The sequence below is a fragment of the Oryzias latipes genome, chromosome 6 (assembly GCF_002234675.1).
Source record: "Oryzias latipes chromosome 6, ASM223467v1".
In the NCBI taxonomy this organism is placed as follows: Eukaryota; Metazoa; Chordata; class Actinopteri; order Beloniformes; family Adrianichthyidae; genus Oryzias; species Oryzias latipes.
In genome coordinates this window covers 21704195-21721241 of record NC_019864.2, presented here as the reverse complement: position 1 = coordinate 21721241, position 17047 = coordinate 21704195, and the positions used below count along the sequence as shown (strand labels likewise).

Below are 17047 nucleotides of genomic sequence, written 5' to 3'. Positions count from 1 at the left end.
CACTTAGTAAAAGTGAGGCAGTAGACGTAAAGTTTACTTTTTATATACCATTTATACATTGTAAACTTAAAATGTTTCAATGCAGTTGGAAGAAGTATTCAGTAGGTATACCTCCTACACTGCATGGTCTATAGCATACTTCCCATACTATGCTAAACTTTACTATTTTTGCTAGCGGGACCCCTGATTTTGGCATTTTATTCCTAAACGTAAAGATTTTTTTAAGAAGAAAAAGTAACAAATGGTGTTTTTCAATTCTTTGTAGTATACGGTCTACTTTCATTATTAATTTTGAACACAGCTTCCTGTCCAGAAATGTTTAAGATTAGTTTTCTAAAGCAATGTGTAACTTTCTACATCATTTTAGAAGTTTCTGCATTGTTTTTATGTTGATGGGTACTCTCATTTATCTAACAAATTCTCCACTTTGTCAAAACACTTAGAGAATTTGTTGGCAGTTGTTTTTTCATAAGAAAGAGCAGGTGTGACTGATTTTTTTTTTTTAATGTGGATTTTAGGTTTATTTGAAAAGTATTATAATGCAGAAAAGAGCTTTAAAAATAATTCATTTATTTAAGTAAAACCTGGAGGTTTGTAATTTGTAACACATTGATATATTTTACATATGTATAACTATGTCAACTTTGGAGTGAACTTTCCTTGGGTTCACTGAAGCAGAAAAGAGAAAGGGGGTCTTAATCCAGACGTAAAATCGTGTTTTGTTTTTTTCAACTCTTTTTTCGTCTGAATGTTTTGCAGCTTTAAACAGTCCATCATGCCTTGCGGTGTCCCAGTTCCAGTGCGATGTATTTACCAGCAGGAGAAGTGAAACAGAGGGACGGAGGGGCATTTTCCGCAGCTCACAGGAGAGACTGCAGAGGAGGGTCGTCCACAGAGGACGCTCACAAACTTTCCTGACGCGTTTTGAACCGTCACTGAGAAGGAATTTGGAGGCTCTTTTAGCCAGATTTCCCTGTCACGCGCCAGTAGTAAGGTGGGTGCTAATTTGACTTTATCGGCAGATTTATTGGGGCTGTCCGTGATTATTCCCCAAACTTCCACCCTCAGAAGGAAAAGCGAAGTCGGATCTCGTCGATACCGCTACGGTAAGACCTGTGAGCAGATTTCCACCCGCTGTTTTAGTCCGCTTTAGTGGAATCCTCTGAAGAACCGGACTCGATACCGGGTTCGGTTCTCTGAAGAACCGGACTCGATACCGGGTTCGGTTCTTCAGAGGATCACTTTTTGAAGCCCCTTTAAACGCCATTTCTGCAGCTTCTTCGCTCGCTGCAACTATTGAACCGTGCTGCGATAGTATTATGCTAACTCTGGAGCTCTGGGATCAGAAATGTCTGAAGATGCTTTGAGGCTGTTCCCGGCTGATGCTGACTCTCTCTGTGGGCCGAATCCTCTGCGCAGTTGTCGCACTTGGAGTTAGTAGGCTAACTAAAAAAATAAAAGAAAAAGTTTGCTTGTTGGATTGCCTGAAACATCAGTGATTTATCTCTGCGCTTCATGCTCGTGACTGTCAGACAGACAGCAGCTCCCGTCAAACTAGTCACGGACACAAAAGCAGATGATGTTTTGGAAAAAGGAAGAAAAAAAAAACCCAACATGTACAGAAATTGGCTGGATGCCTGTCAAGGGGATGTTGCAGAACCCCCCCCCCCCCCTCCTGCAAAATAAGTGGGCAATATAAGCAGTGAAAATGGCAAGGGAACAAAAGAGGCATTATTACTGGCTGAACGTGCCGTCCAGATGTTTGACATTCAGCCAGCAGTGACCTCCCTAATGGGGGAGGCTGCTTCAGCTCCCCAAAAGTTTGAATATGAGCTCAGGAAGGAGACACTGGAGGGGGAGGGGGAGCTGTGGGTGTCCTGTAGCAAAATAGGTCTTTGCTTTGGATTTGCTGCTGTGTTACTTTGGTGCTTTGATTTTGGAAGGCTTTAATCCAGTTCAGTTTGGTCTTGGAATGGAAGCGTGTGCATCTGTGGAAACGGCTGTTTCATCTGCCTTGGTGCCCAATAATCAAGTCTTTCTTTATTCAAATCATTGTGAAGCGGATGAAAAAATTGCAGAAAACTTGCTGGGCGGTCCACAAGCTCCCTGCTCCGCTCCATTCTGATGCATCCACTTGCAGACAAAGACAATCCATGTGCGTCTTTGTTTTCCTCGTCTGAGCTGACAACTGGCTTTAATGCCGTATGGCTAGATGGCTCCAACATTGCTCGCCGTTTTTGGCGCACCACTAATGTTAGCTTGGGATTGTGAGGGGCTGTAAGCTTGCAGGAGAGCATGTAAACGGAGAGCTCTTAGTTATGAGTGACAAAAGGGGACAGGGTGGGTTCTGTGCCAACGGTCCCGCCCACAACTCAGAGGCAAATTTCTAATAAATTACTGTGGTTTTTGCAGAAACGACACAGGTGTCTTGATTTTGGCTAAAATGCATAATCATAGTTATCATAGTTGAAAGCCCACTGGGAACGCTTTAAAAATGATCAAAACAAGTGAGTTTTTATATGGGTTGCACGTTGTTGCGTACCTGTCCTGAGCTTCAGAACTAAAGGAGAACCATCACGTTCTTATCTGGTTCTGATTGCCTTCTCCCATCCCGGGAATGCATGCCCCTAGTTGTTATCATTTTTCCACTCTGCAGCATCAAGGCCTCTTCACCGTGCTCTGCAAAGTTTACACTCAAGGAGGGCATGCATGCTGGAAGCTCGTAGAGTTGCACTTTTTTCTGTAGCAGCTCCATCCTGTCAGCAAGCATGCGTTTTCTCCTCCAAAGGACTGAAAAACCCACAGATTGGATGCATCCCCTGCACATCCACACCATCTTGAAGAACTGCAAGGGGCAAAAGGTTTGATTTATGTCCTTTTTTTTTTTTTTTTTGCCTTACCCAGCATCACCAGCATCTGTCTCCGGCTTCTTGCAGAGATCAGTTTCACAACAAGCTGTTGCAAATTACAGCAGAATATAAATCGCTGGTAATTACATGCCGCTCTACTGGGTGCTCAGTGTGAATTAAAGTTTGCTAACCAGCTTGCAAGAGTTTGGAAGCCTTGGACTAATGTGGCATCAGGATGCAGGGAGCCCTTTTGTCTTTAATTACCAGTAGCGCTGGAAAGTTTGGAAACTCAGGAGGCCTTTTCATTTGTTAGCTTTATTGAAGCTTTGCATTGAACAAAAGGTTACTAGAACTAAAATAGCATCCATTCCATTGTGTGGCGTGCATGCACACTTATAATATGCTGCTCCTCAGACAAACCTCCCGCTGTGCTGTGATTCAGTACCTCAATGAATTCCCTCTTTTTCTTGTGCATCTTTTTAGTTTTTGATGCTTCGCTTGTAAGTGTTCTCCTTCCTTTACTCCCGTGTGTTGCTGAGGTATCCCGGTTGTGTTGATTAAACGCCCACAGGAACATATGGTGGCCTGTTTTCACCGTCGGAGGTTTTTCCTGCCAGCTCAGAGCTCCCGTATGGTCTGGAGATTTGTCAGCAGCAGGCGGGAATCACACCTGCCCTGAGTCGGTCCTCTGCAAACTCAGACGTCATTTAGCAGACGTGGGGGTTCAAACACAGCAGAGGTTTATTTGAATCCCCCTGAAAAATCGTTCTGGCATTAGGCTGCATTAATCAGGAGGCAGGCATCCTTCCAGAGCTCAGGATGGCACCCTGCCCTGCGCTGCCGTGCCTGCTTCTTTAGTTTGGACTAAAGTTAATAAATACACCATTAGTAGTAAATGCTAAGGGTCTGGTCCATTGCAAATGACATTTGGAAATCCCTGCTAAGTTCCCCAGAGCTGCTGCAAGGAGGAGCTCTGAATGGGCCTACAACCCACTGTAATGCCTGAGCAAATATAAAGCCCTCCCAGCAGTTTTCCTTTATAAATCCCTTGGATTCACATGCCATTAGTTTTAAAGTGCTTCTGCAGCTTTTTCTTTTTTTTTTTACATCTCATTCCTTTTAACTCTTCAGTGTCTCCATTCTCCTGTTCAGCTGGGCCTGCTTCTTTTTACCAGGACCAGCATGCGCTCGCTGTAGTGAGGAGCCGTACAAAATGGTGTCAGTGTTTTGGGACACTGCAGGGGGAGAAAACAAAAAAAGAGGGGCCTTGCCTGGTTTTAAGTACTCCTTTATCCTCATGTGTTGGGGGCACAGCAGAAGGACGCTATAAAGCTTAACTCGTATATGTAGAGACTTTGGTTGGTAATGTGGTTTCAAAATGCATTTACACCAACTTTTGCGAAAGTGATTGGAAAGCTGATGGGAATGGAAAGCTGGCAGGAATTTAAGAAAGACACAAACAAAGCTCTTCCTCAGCAGCTCGCCAGAATGGGAAACTACTTGGCAACAGTCAACCAAAAGCTGCCCAAAGGAAGATCAGCAAAGTTTAGCTTTAAACCAGCATCTAGTTTCCGTTCAGTGAGTTTCCATTGGCTCCTGTGAAGTCATTTCCAATGCCTGATGCTTACCAGTGTGGCTCCATCTCCCTCTCCAATCCCAGATCCCATTCTGTGGAGACTGAAGAGAAATGAAATCACCGTTTCTCCTCATGAGTTTTCAGATGCATTGAATGGAATCCACATATTTTATCAGGTCTTTTTAACCAGGTTTTCTTTCAGCCTTGTCATTTTTTTTTAAAGACCCACTCTGATCATCTTTTTTAAATCTATTTTCAAAGCCTTTCCAGTGGTCTTTTAATTATGATTATGCAGTTTTTAGCCAAAATAAAAAAATGAAATAGTCATTTGCTGACAGTTTCTGCAGAGCCGCAGTAGTTCATTAGAAATTCATTTCATAGTTGTGAGCGGGACAGTGGGCACTGAGTAAGCCTGCCCCATTTCCCATCATCCATCTGTTTACAGGCTGTCTCACCAGCTTATACACTGCGCCTTACGACCCCGAGCTAACCTAACAAAACGGTCATCATTTATGGAGCAATCCAGCCGTTCAGATTTGAGCCAGATTCTTGGGTGAGGAAAAAAAAAGATGTACCTGGATCTAGTCATCTACAAGTGCACAAGAACTTGTGGCTCGCCGTAGTACAAGCTTTTTTAAACTGCATTTTACTGCACAACTGCAATTTTAAGCTTAATTTTCTTACCAAGTGTCCTCTTTATCAGGGAAAAATGCCACAACAACACAATTTTCATCAGAGGGAGTCTTTAGGGTCAGCCAGAGAGTAGGCCAATAGAACAGACTAGATGGAAAAAATGGAAAAAGGCGGCCATTAATTTACCACGCCCAGCAGGTACACAGCACCTGTGATATATGTGATCATTTGTTCCTGGTCTCAGTTGTATAGATTCAATCTTCACATTTCTAAAGACTAATGAAGTGAAATTGGCTCACTTCAAGTGGTCAGTGGTTGGAAATTGCTGCTTTGGTCATTTGCTGCCATCTAAGGTCAGACTGAACGAGGAACAAAAGCACTTTCTAACCCACTGTGAGAGCGCCAAGAATAGAGGCAGCAGGCTGCTGACAAAGAGGACGCTCTCGACCTCCAAATGCTCGATATTATTCTTTGAATGAGTAGATGTGCTGAAGACATTTCAATGCTTTCTTTGGAACAGTTTTACTTGAAGTGAATTTTCTCTAAAGACGATCTCAAAGGGAAAAAAAGCAGAAAATGGCTGTTTTTGCTTCTCAAACGTGACGATCACCTTCAGAATTTACCTTTTTTTATATTCTACTTTCCTTTTCCTTACATAATAATCATATAAAAGCATCATTAGGTTAAATTTCTTAACTGATTAAACTTTAATAATGAATTCAAATGCAAAAATGTATATATTTTAATCCCGTCTCTGATGGACTGGTGCATGGAGGAACACATGGATGTGAATGTGGACAGAGGGGTAGCTTGGAGAACAAAAGAACCTTTTGACACAGCAGTGCATTTTCAGTGAAGGTTAGGTTCGTGTGCAGTGATAAAGAAAGAAATGCTTTTCATTCCGTTCATGTGGACTGTCCTTGAGGAATCCCTCTGTATGGAGAGGCTCTTTTTGTTCTCCAAATGTCATCTTTGAGGATTTTGTAGCTGATTTGTTCACTTCAAGGCAGCTCTGGTTATCTGTCAGCCAGACGGTCTCTTTATCAGAGAAAACTGTTGTTGTGCATGCAGAGCAAAGCCAGGACCGTGTCAGATGTCTTGCAGAATGCAACAATTAAACTTTTAAAACGGTTATTTTATGAAATAAATTGTCAGCCTACCAGTATTTCCACAGAATCTTCACTGTTTCTATCAGAATTTCTGCACAAAAGCAGGAACTGAATTTTGGGAATGCCTGCTGGCAGATTCTTCCTGCACCCCCGACCGTTCTGTTCCGCTTTTAGGAAAGAACAAACGTGTTGTGGCCAGCTGGTGCTGGCATGCCAGCAGATCCTTTTCTGCTGGACCGTCCTTTACCTTTTAAGCTAGGAGTAAATTCCCCCCTGGGCCAGTTTTCTATTCCTCGCTTCAATTAGCTCCATTATCAAGCGCAGGAGCCTTGTAGCTTTGGCCTGGAGGACATCCTGACTGACTGTTTCCTGTTTTTTTTTCCTCCACAGTGAATTAGCCACGGGGCCCTCTCTGCCGCCCCGCATCATTGCAGCTCTCGATAATGTTGCAGCTACTGCACCATAACTGGCTCCCTCGTCTCTGAACCAAAATGGAGCTGAAGGTCTGGGTGGATGGAGTCCAGCGAGTCGTGTGCGGGGTCACAGAAGCAACCACCTGCCAGGAAGTGGTAATTGCTCTGGCTCAGGCCATAGGTGAGTATTCGCCGCACGTGTACCTGTGATGCAGAACGGAATCGGGCACATTGTCGAGTACAGAAGAGAAGCTTTAGTGAAATAAACAACCCTCATCCCTCCTGCCTACATCTAAAAAGCTCCTGCTGAGATACAGTGGCTCATACTCAGAGGCTACCCTGGGGTTCTTTTTTTTCTTCTTTTTTTTTTATAAATTTGAGCACCTCGTCTTCCCGTTATGGCTTCTATAGGAACACTTGATCATACTGTATTGACTTTCTTCCCAAAAATGCTCGGGGGAGGCGAAAGAGGAGGGAAAGTCTGACTCATCTCCGAGCATCCTGCCAAACTGCGAAGGCGGCACTTTTCCTGTCGATGAGCTTCCTTCTGCCGTTTGATGCTTAACTCATTTACAACACGTTAAGTGATTAGACATCAGGGCTGATTTCATTTGGGGATAGAACGCGTTTCCATTCTGACAATTTAAGAGGTGTGGAGCTGGGATTTTATCCAAACAGCACGAAGCAACTTGTTGATAATTGCATCAAAAATATGAAACCTATCCTTGTATAATGCAGGTCTTTGCTGACTGATCTTTTTTTGTTTTTTGTTAAAGTTTTCTTCACCTAAAGTTTATACACTTCATTGTTCTTCTGCAGGACGCACAGGGAGATACACTTTAGTTGAAAGATGGCGGGACACAGAGCGGCATCTGGCCCCGAACGAGAGTCCCGTGGCGTCTCTGAACACCTGGGGTCAGTACGCCGGGGACGTCCAGCTGGTTCTGCACCGCACCGGCCCATCGCTGACGGAGCGGCCTCCCTCAGAGGGCCCCCCGCTCAGGGCCCCAGAGCGCGGGCTGCATCGTCAAAGTCTCCCGCCCCTCGCAAAGCTTCGTCATCCACACGAGCATTTGCTTCATCGCCGGGAGCCGCGCCGAAAGTCCCTCACGTTCTCAGGAGCACCCAGAAGTCTGAGGGAGATGCTGAGCGTCGGACGGGCCTGTGACGCAGAGGGGAAGAGAAGGTTCCTGCTCGGTGGGGACAGGAACCATTTCCATTCCTCTCCAGTCTTTGGGGCCACCTCAACCAGCTTATGGACCCGTAGCATGGAGGATCTGGTCAGACTGGTCAGTCTGCAGAGAGACACTCTGAACATGCTGGACAGGAAGCTGATGGCCAATGAAGCTGAGCTCCACGCGTGGGCTGGGGGGCAAGGGGGCTTTCCTGGAGGCTGCAGTGTGGAGCTTGGAGGAGGACTGTCGGAGGAGATTTCCAAGCTAGAGAAGCACTTAAGGAAGAATGAGGTGGAAATGGAGGAGGAAGAGTTTTGGGCCACAGAGCTGCAGATTGAGGTGGAAAGTGAAAGGCAGCTGGAGGAGAGGCTGCAGGAGCTACGAGGCCGCCTTCAGGGCTGTGAGCGGGAAATTGAAGAGAAACTGGCGAGGGTCCAGGTTAGGCGTTCGTTTTTCTGTTTTGTTGCGGTGTTGCAGATGTTTTTTTTTTTTGCTATATTTTAGCCCAGGGTTCCTTCTGTTCTCCTCAGGGTGTGGAGGCGGGCCTGAAGGAGGAGAAACTCCAGAGAGAGCAGCAGGAGACCCAGTGGGTCAGCGAGGCAGAGGCGCGAGCTCAGGTCCTCAGGATCCGGGCGGAGCTGAAGGCTCAGGAGAGGCAGGCGGTGCAGCTGGAGAGCAGCAGCAGGGCTGTGGACCGATCGCTCAGTCAAAGCAGCAAAAAGATTCAGGTGGGAAATATTTACCATCACACTAAAGTTTCAGACAAAATGACTCTGATGGAGGATGGATCGAGAAGTGACGTGTGTTTATTTCACAGGTGGTTTTGTCACATTTTTAATTGTGCAGTTTCTAAAAATCTGGTCTGTTTTTATATTTAAAATCTCACTCCAATTATCTTTTTGATCTATTTTAAAGTGTTTCCAGTGGTCTTTTCATTATGATTATTCAGGTGTTTTTTTTTTGGCCAAAATCAAAAACGTGTTATTTTCCAGGACATAGTTTCTGCACAGCGGCAAGAGTTCATTAGAAATTCCCCTCTGAGTTGCGGGCGGGACTGTTGGCGCATAGGAACGTCGCCACCCTTCCCCTTCCTGTTGCCGAGACCCCGGAGCAGGAAGCTTGTGGCCCGCTCAGCGTATTTTCTGTCACAAAGAAACTGCATTTTTTTTGTCTGCTCCAGATTCACAACAATTTGATCAAAGAAATTCTCAGAAATGCAATTTTAAGCTTAATTCTATTTATAAATGTCCTCCATCATCGGTAAAAGGCCACAAAAACGCGTGAAAAACACCAAAAAACACAATTCTTATCGGAGTGGGTTTTTAAAACTACGTTTACACCAACCTCGCCAATGCACTTCCAATAAAAAGTTTATGTAAACGCCTCCTCATTCAAAACTGTTGTGTTCAGGTGTCGCTACACAAATTGGGTTTGCAATTAGTCTTAAAAACATTTCAGAACTGGCTTCTAAAGTCATTTCCCCATCTGTTCTTGAACGACTATCATTACATGCCCAAGTCTGTAGAGAAAACGCTAACCTCTCTGCCCCAAGAGTAGAGAAAGAGCCGTCTATCCTGCTGTGTTCTGAGAGCGTCTCTCTATGCTGTGACTGAAGGACATGCAGCACGAGCTGGAGCAGCTGACCAAGGAGCTGAGGCAGGTGAACCTGCAGCAGTTTATCAAGCAGACCGGGACCAAGGTTACAGTGTTGCCAGCCGAACCCTCTGAGGATGACGGCGCCCGCAGCAGTCGCTGTGCAGGTTAGTGATCTTCCTCTAATCATTCGTCTGGCTGCTCCTGCCCTCCAGCTGACGCAGAAAACGGACAATTATGTTTGCCGACGGAAAGATCTGATCCGGGGCAAATGGCTTTTCCAAGGTGGTGCTCTCAGGTTGTCACTCAGACATTCAGCATACTGGACGGAGCAACCACGGTTTTAAATGAAAGTGGGGGTCAAGTGGTGTCCGTGTTCATCCGTTCTGTCCTCCTGTCCACATGAGGCCCTTTCATTCCCCAGCTCTGTGGCTCGACCGCCTGCTGAGAGCAAAATGCTCACCTCTGCGTTCCGCCAAGCAGAGACGTGTGGGTTTCAGTTTGAGATGAAGGAAGCGAGCGGAAAATGGCAGTAATGAAAAGAACGTGCAGTCTTGATCATTCTTTCATCCCGTTTTAAGTGGCAGTTGGAAGCTTGCACGCCAGCAACTGCCTACTTACCTCCAGACGGGCTTTGGAGCCGCTATAATTCACTCGACCTTCTCGCTCCGTCCATCATCGTTCCTCTGACAGTCGCCCCCTGTGTGTGTGTGGGGGGGGGCTCGGACCCCTCGCCACCACAGCAAACGGCAGCAGACAGCCAGGGCAGGCGTTCTCAGCCCTCTGTGCTGACGGCAATGAAGGAGAAGTGAGCATTTATGATAATACTCGCTGAAAAAGATCCCCGACTGTCCAAAAAAACAAAAATCTGTGGTGAAAAACAAAATGTGTTTTCCAAGCAACAGAAATATTTGTCCGACTTAGATCAGCTGACGTGAAGTTAATAAAATACATTCTTTTCTTTGTTTATAGTAAAAACAGCTGCTTGTCCAAACATCTGTAATGATGCAACACATGCACCCCTCCCACCACTCCCCCACGCCCATCCAGTTGTTTTCAAAGTCCTAAACTCTTGTCCTCTTGTTGCCGAAAAGTGAGCCTCTATAAAACAAAAAAAGAACACAATGATAGATGAGTCAGATGAAGAGAGCTCCTCTTCGCCTGCATCGAGTTGGCTCAGCTTGTTAAAGCACTGCAGACAGCGGGGCAACGAGAAAACAAAAGGATTTAAGAACTCCTCTGGATGAACTTTACAAAGTGGATCATTTATTTACAGAAGTGTTGCTTGAAGAGGATGCTGCTTAAAAAAAAGACATAATATTCCTGTCTTATTTGAAATGCAGGTGGCTGACAGGGACAAGAAGTCTCCTAATAGAGGGGAGGTGGACAAGGGTTTAAAAAAAAAAAATTAAGAAAACATGAAAATGGGTTCTACAACAAACAGGAGCTGGTGGAAGGAAGCCTGGACTCCATTCAGACCTGAGATAAGGCAATGAGGAGATGGAAGTGGGGAGGAGCCTAGCCCTCATCTCCCCTTATCTCAGGTCTGAATGGAAGTGGGAGGGGCTTAGAGAAGGTAAACCCAGAAAACGTTCCGCTGGAAAGTGTTTGACAAAAGGAGAACTTTTCCAAAACTTTTGGTCTATTTTATTGGACACAGCCAAACACCAACTAACAAAAACTACAGAACTCCATTAAAGTTTCTTTCAAAATAAAGGTGTCACAGCTTATTTTAAGAATAAAGGTTTTGCCATGCAACAGAAATGACTTAATTCCTTTACAAATGTGGAGGTTCACAAGATCCAAATGATGTCTACATGAGGATCAAAACTTAAGTCAAGTTTAACATTTTAACTGACATTTTCTGTGCTGTTGGTTAGGTGTTTATTTTGACATTTTACTTGATGAAGAGCGAGAGGAACTCGACACAGACTGTGGCGGGGTTTAAGAAACATGAATCTATTTTATCTTTACTTAGAAGACTAAGAACCATTTTTGAAACCCTCAAGATGATTTTTGTTTCAAGTTTTCTTTATGGGGGAAAAACAACTTTTTAATATAGTAATGATCAATTTTATAGATGAAAGTTGCCCCTTGTATCAGTCATTTGAATGAATGGAAATAACAACAATAAACTAATTTCTAGTCAAATTAAAAAGATTTGCTGATTTGAAATGTAGGAGTTGTGATATTAAAATCAAATTGATTGAGTCTTTTGTAGAATTTAATAATTTTGTATTTTTTTAACAAAACAAACCCAAATAAATGATTGAGCTTACTTAAAGTCAATTCTTGTATATTTTATATCCATTATACGTTTTTAAACTCCGTTCTAGATAATGTTTTGTTTCAAGCATCTAATACATTTAAACACTGGACAATTAAAAATAAAGAAGAGGTTTACTAAATATTTGCTCATTTGTTAAGTGACACTAGAAAAGCTTCCAGCAGCCATCAACCTGCTCAAAATGTGCAGCATTTATATTTCTACAGTTGGTGATCTTACCTGGTGTAGGTGCTTGACGTGAATGTTCCTCCACTGTTGGGTTTCTTAATCATGCTTAATGAAAAGGACTTTTAATTAAGAAAGGTGGTATGTGGGTGGTGATTACCCTTTAGTGACCTTCCACTACATGAGTGGGAATGAGAAGGCCCTTTGTGCGACTCTAAATTAACTGTAGTCTGATTTTCTTTTCTTTTTTTTTTTTCCTTCTATGTTTTGCAAAGTTCAGTTGTGCCCCCTGGTGGCTACATAGCAGCAATACATCATGTTTTATTCCTATGGGTTATTTTTCCTCTATTTTTGGAGTTGAAGCTCTTTTTTTTTTTCTTCTTTAAACCCCACCACAAAAAACTCATCTCAGGACGGGCAGATGTGATGTTTTGCTTATAACTTTTGTACATATGACAGAGTTAAAGGTGGTACAAAGCAGCCGCAGAGGAAAATTTAATGAAAAGATTTGTTCTTTGTTCTTTTTCTCCTCAGAGTCAGTTCCTCTAACAGGCTCTCTGAAGCGCCCTGTGGTGTCCCACCTGACCTCCAGTCACCTCCGTGTTCTTCAAAACTCTCTCAGCTCTGGCCTAAACCCAGAAGGGATCTATGTGTGATTCCCCCCCCCCCCCCCCCCCCCCCCCCTCCGAGGACTGAGTTTTAACTTATCACAACTATGCATTTTGTATGTTGTCTTGGTGAAGGAACAATCTGCATGGAAGTCACTAAGCACTTGGTTTTTTTTTAAGCTGAAGGTGGTTTGAAGCATGTTTTACATGAGAAGGTCTCCAAATGAGGCCGTTTGATTCATTTCTGGCTGTTGATGGAAACGTACCGCCTGCTGTACTCTTACTCTCTCCCTGTAATACCTGCTGGATGGTTCATGTTACTCTCTCAAGCATCGTCATTTTCAAACCTCTGCCTTCTGAACCGTGTCTCTGAGAATGTTGTGAAGGTGTGGCCCCTTTTCCACAGCAGTTAGCCCACATGGGCCCTGGAGAAGACGTTCTCATTAAAAAGTGTTTCCCTTTTGTGTTTCAAAGTAGGTGGAGTCAAATCGGTGCTGCACTCAACTCAACGCTCATGGATTGTGACGAGCAGCTGTGTGTGTACAGGCTTTGTGTCTCCATATATGTGAAGGATCTGTGCGTGGTTCACCTGTGACCAATCTGCCCTCAAGTTCAAACTATGCACAAACGGTTTTTGTCGATGATGAATGTTTGACAGCTTTATTTAGTGACTTAGTAGATTGACAAAAATGCAGTCTCTTAGTCTGCATATTAAAGCAGTGTTGAGCGCATTTTTGTTGTTTAACCACAGCATGATATATTTTTGCTGAATGTCATTTTTAAAATTTTCTAACTCTGGCCATACGGGGACAGACGGGTGTGGTGGCATGATGGTGTCAGCCCTAGACTGGCGAGCAGAGCAGACCTAAAGGCGTGCAGCCGTTGAGCAGGTAGCTGCAGCTCTGTCTAGAGTCTGAGCTGGCGGTTTCGCCTGCAGTCAGAACAGTGGAGGAGCGAAGCACGTCATTGGCCGTGTGTCAACAGACAGAATAGCCAGGTTATGAAGCCTCTCTTTAGGTTGTAGCTTAGCTGCTAAACACTTCAGAGTGCCTTATGCTCGTCCACAAACGGACTATGGAGATCACTGACTTGGTGTAGACATGAAGGATAAATCAAAGTTCAGTCATTAGATATTTGTACTTGACTTGAAAACTGCAGTCAACTAGTTTCTTATGTGTTTTAAAAAAACACTTCATGCTCCTGCGCTTTATTTGTTTTGTACTTCATAATGTTCAGTGAAACTTTTTTTTTTTTCTCGTCATGGCGAGGCGCGTGTACTGTAGTTGGCATCTGTACTGTCACACAGTTAGGGTCACTGTTTACAACTGCAAATCTTCTGGAAAACTCCAAGATGTCGACTGTATATAACCTGTCTTTTTTTTTTTACATTTTTCTTTGCCTTTGATACATTGCTGAGTGTTTTTGAAAGGTTTGTATGGCTGTAACAGGCTGATGGCATGATACGGATTGCATGGTTCAATAAACCATCGGTTAAAATATGCCGTTTCTCTGACTGATGCAATGGTTTAACAACGTGCATTTGTGTGAAAGTTTGCAAATGGTCAAAAGGAGGACTGCAAAGAGATTTGTATTCTTTGTTCTACAGTGAGGGTTTCAAATTTAGTCCAGTAGAGGGAAACGTCTGCACAGATAAAAGAGCTGTTGGAGAATCAACACAAGTTTTCTTTGCAATTCTCTAGACCAGGGGTCTGCAACCTGAGGCTCCAGGGCCACATGTGGCCCTTTTACCTCCTACATTCTGCCTCTCTGGCTGAAGAAAAACAAAATAATAGTACGTTTTAAAAGTAAGGGCTACTTAATTGGTATGAATCTAATTTTAGATTAGTTCAGTTTATAAATGTATGGCTGAGGTGCACCTACAAGTACAACACAAAGAAGTACATCCCTGGTGACATCAAGAACCCTTGTTTGTTTCACACTTCCTCCAGAACGCACAAATAAGTAAATCAAAAACTAAGCTAAACTTGTGATTGCTCAGTTAATGTAATGACTTTAAAGCACATGGCTAGTGGCTGTCCAGAGAGAAGTCGCTAAAATATATCTTTGTATATTATTTTTAAAATTTTTGCAGAATCATATACCTATGAATCCATGTTTATGCTGAGTATAGTAGTACGTAAGAAAAAAGGATGACGGCTCACCAAAGCAGACCTGTGGTATAATAAGAGAAAATACAGTTTTCATCTTTTTTTCTTGCGTTGTTTGAAACCTTTCATAGGAGAACATTAGCTGCACTGGGACGATCCTGTGTAGCAGGGCATCTTTTCATTTTACAAAAAGATGTAAAAATCAATTTCACATTTTTTTTTAAATGCTGGTGTCATTTTATATTTCTGTTTTTATTCATGCCAAGAAAAAAGGAATACAGTTCATATTTATATTAAATGTAACCATTTAATTAATGCAAAACAGTATCAAAGTTTCTGAAGGGTAAAATAATATTTTTCTTCGGCTTTGACTTGAGTTAGAAACAGGCCCAAATGGCTCTTTTTATGTTTAAGGTTGCAGACTCCTGCTATAGACAAAAACAAATAAGACTTCACAAAAGGTAAATGTTACTTTGAAACAAATTTAATCACTATTTTTCCCATATACTCCATGAAAATCTTCAAAAAATCATTTTTTCCCCATTTTGAATAAACAGACTAAGCTGTCTGCCAAGAGGTCAAACATCCCATAGGTGACTTAAATAGAGTTATGGTAACTTCAATATTTAGTTTTGGGTCCTGGAGCATTATTTGCTGAAATGTAGGCTGCACTAAACTATTTTTGTCTCAGTGATAATATCCCATCCATCTTCAGTACCCACTTTATCCCTTTCAGGGTCACGGGGTTGCTGCCCCCAACTACTGTGGGGCAAGAACAGGGTGCCCCATGATCACAGCCTGTTGCAGGGTTAGCACACTCAAATGCACACCTTGGGGCAAAGTCACTAACTAACCTATGAAACACGTTTTTGGAGAAAACTCATGCATGCATCTTCCTCCTTGCATGCACAAGGAGAACATACAGACTCCACATAGAAAGGACCCAGCCAGGATTTGAACCCCAGCCTTCTCTCTGCAAGGCCAGAAGGGCAAAACAATGCACCACAATGAAGCCCTAGTGATAACATTTCTCTTGAAAACCACCTCACATGTCAAAATGTCCTGATGTTTTCTTCCAAAATGTGGTGATGAAAAAATAACAAACCAAACATAACCCTGAACCATCCTACGGTTTCTGTTTAAGTGTTATCATCTTACAAAGAATTCTATTGAAGATGCAGGCTGGCAATACCCTGGCTATGCCCAACAGTAGCCAGGTAAGGCTCCGGCAGCCCCGAGACCTCAAAAGGGAAACAGTGGGTTAAAAAAATGGACAGATGGATGCTTTATGGCAGGGTTGCCCAACCGCTGGTCCTTGAGATACACCACCCAGCTTTTTTTTCCAGCTTTCCCCTCCCTCCTTTCTGCTGATGTGCTGACTAAGGTGTATCCATGTTCTGACTGACTTAACACACCTGATCTAGGTGATCAATAGCAAGAAGTGCAGGGAGAATTGGGGAAACAGGCAGGGTGGTGGGTCTCCATGACCAGGATTGGGAAGTCCTTCTGTAGAAAAAGAGACTGGTAGCACATTATCCCTTGTGCTATCCTAAGCACTTTAACATTGGGAGCGGGGTCATCTAGACCCATTAGACAATGCGCTGAACCTTTTTTCTTCAATGATTTGTGATCTTCACTGGTGTCCATGGATTACATGAAATCTTTCCACCTTTATCCACCTTTGTCATGGTAGGAATAACACGTCAAAGTAACGGTGGGGTCATCCAAGATAGCACAAGGGTTAAACGGAAAATACCAGACTCTAGTGTCTTTCACTCGTGAAAATTTGCATGTTTGCCACAAACCGATGAGTAATATTTAGTCAGTGTATGCGATACATTACTTATCACACCTCCTCTGAGGCCGATATCTTGCGTTTTTCTGGGGTTTACGCCCTTTATTTTAAAGGTGAGAATTTTAAATACATGTTTTTGTGCAACTTTTTGGGAGAAAAATGATTAGAAATATTTACATAAATCAGTTACATGATCTTTCAAAGTTCTCTTCACTGCAGCAAACGATCATGGTTGGTTCACACTTGAACTGTTTGAGATTTTGACATTAAAAATGTTCAGTGAAGACAAACAGATGAGCGAAAAAACAACGGGTTTGATTTCACAGGTGGCTAGATAATTTCCACCCCAAAGACTTGGTTGGATCTATTGTTAAAGTTTTTGACATGTTGGCAGGAGGCCCGTTGTTTTCCAAGACTCTGCACAGACTGACTGTAATCTCTTCATCACTCTTTTATCACATGACATCTGTTAAAAGGCTTACTGTACATTCCACTGCTCTGACCTGTCAGCTGATCCTGCACTAAACAGTTAACCAGACTTTAATTACTCTTTGTTTCTGAGCAGTGTTGGAAATAATGCACTCTCTGCCCCCAATTTATGCAGCACTTCTTGACTTCATGCATTTTTTTAGCTTCTTTTCCATAAGAACAACAGATATTTGCTGCCATCTGCTGGTCAAAACTAAACTGCACTTCAAGAACTTCGGAAAAGTTTCACAGAAGAGGAGGACCCTTA

General features: G+C 43.2%; 1 protein-coding gene across 3 annotated transcripts; it reads left to right on the top strand.

Moving 5' to 3' along the window:
* Positions 1–787: 787 nt before the first annotated feature.
* On the top strand, positions 788–13907 carry LOC101155683 (ras association domain-containing protein 8). Of its 3 annotated transcripts, XM_020704129.2 has the most exons (7): positions 788–994; positions 1069–1106; positions 6558–6761; positions 7400–8193; positions 8286–8483; positions 9371–9515; positions 12335–13907. In XM_020704129.2, exons 3-7 carry the CDS (start codon positions 6659–6661, stop codon positions 12454–12456), a joined length of 1362 nt encoding a protein of 453 aa, XP_020559788.2. In that variant the 5' UTR covers positions 788–994; positions 1069–1106; positions 6558–6658; the 3' UTR covers positions 12457–13907. The 3 variants fall into 3 exon arrangements, with proteins under 3 accessions (XP_020559788.2, XP_020559790.2, XP_023811699.1); XM_020704131.2 differs by lacking the exon at positions 1069–1106; XM_023955931.1 differs by lacking the exons at positions 788–994; positions 1069–1106 and adding an exon at positions 1143–2861.
* Positions 13908–17047: the final 3140 nt, after the last annotated feature.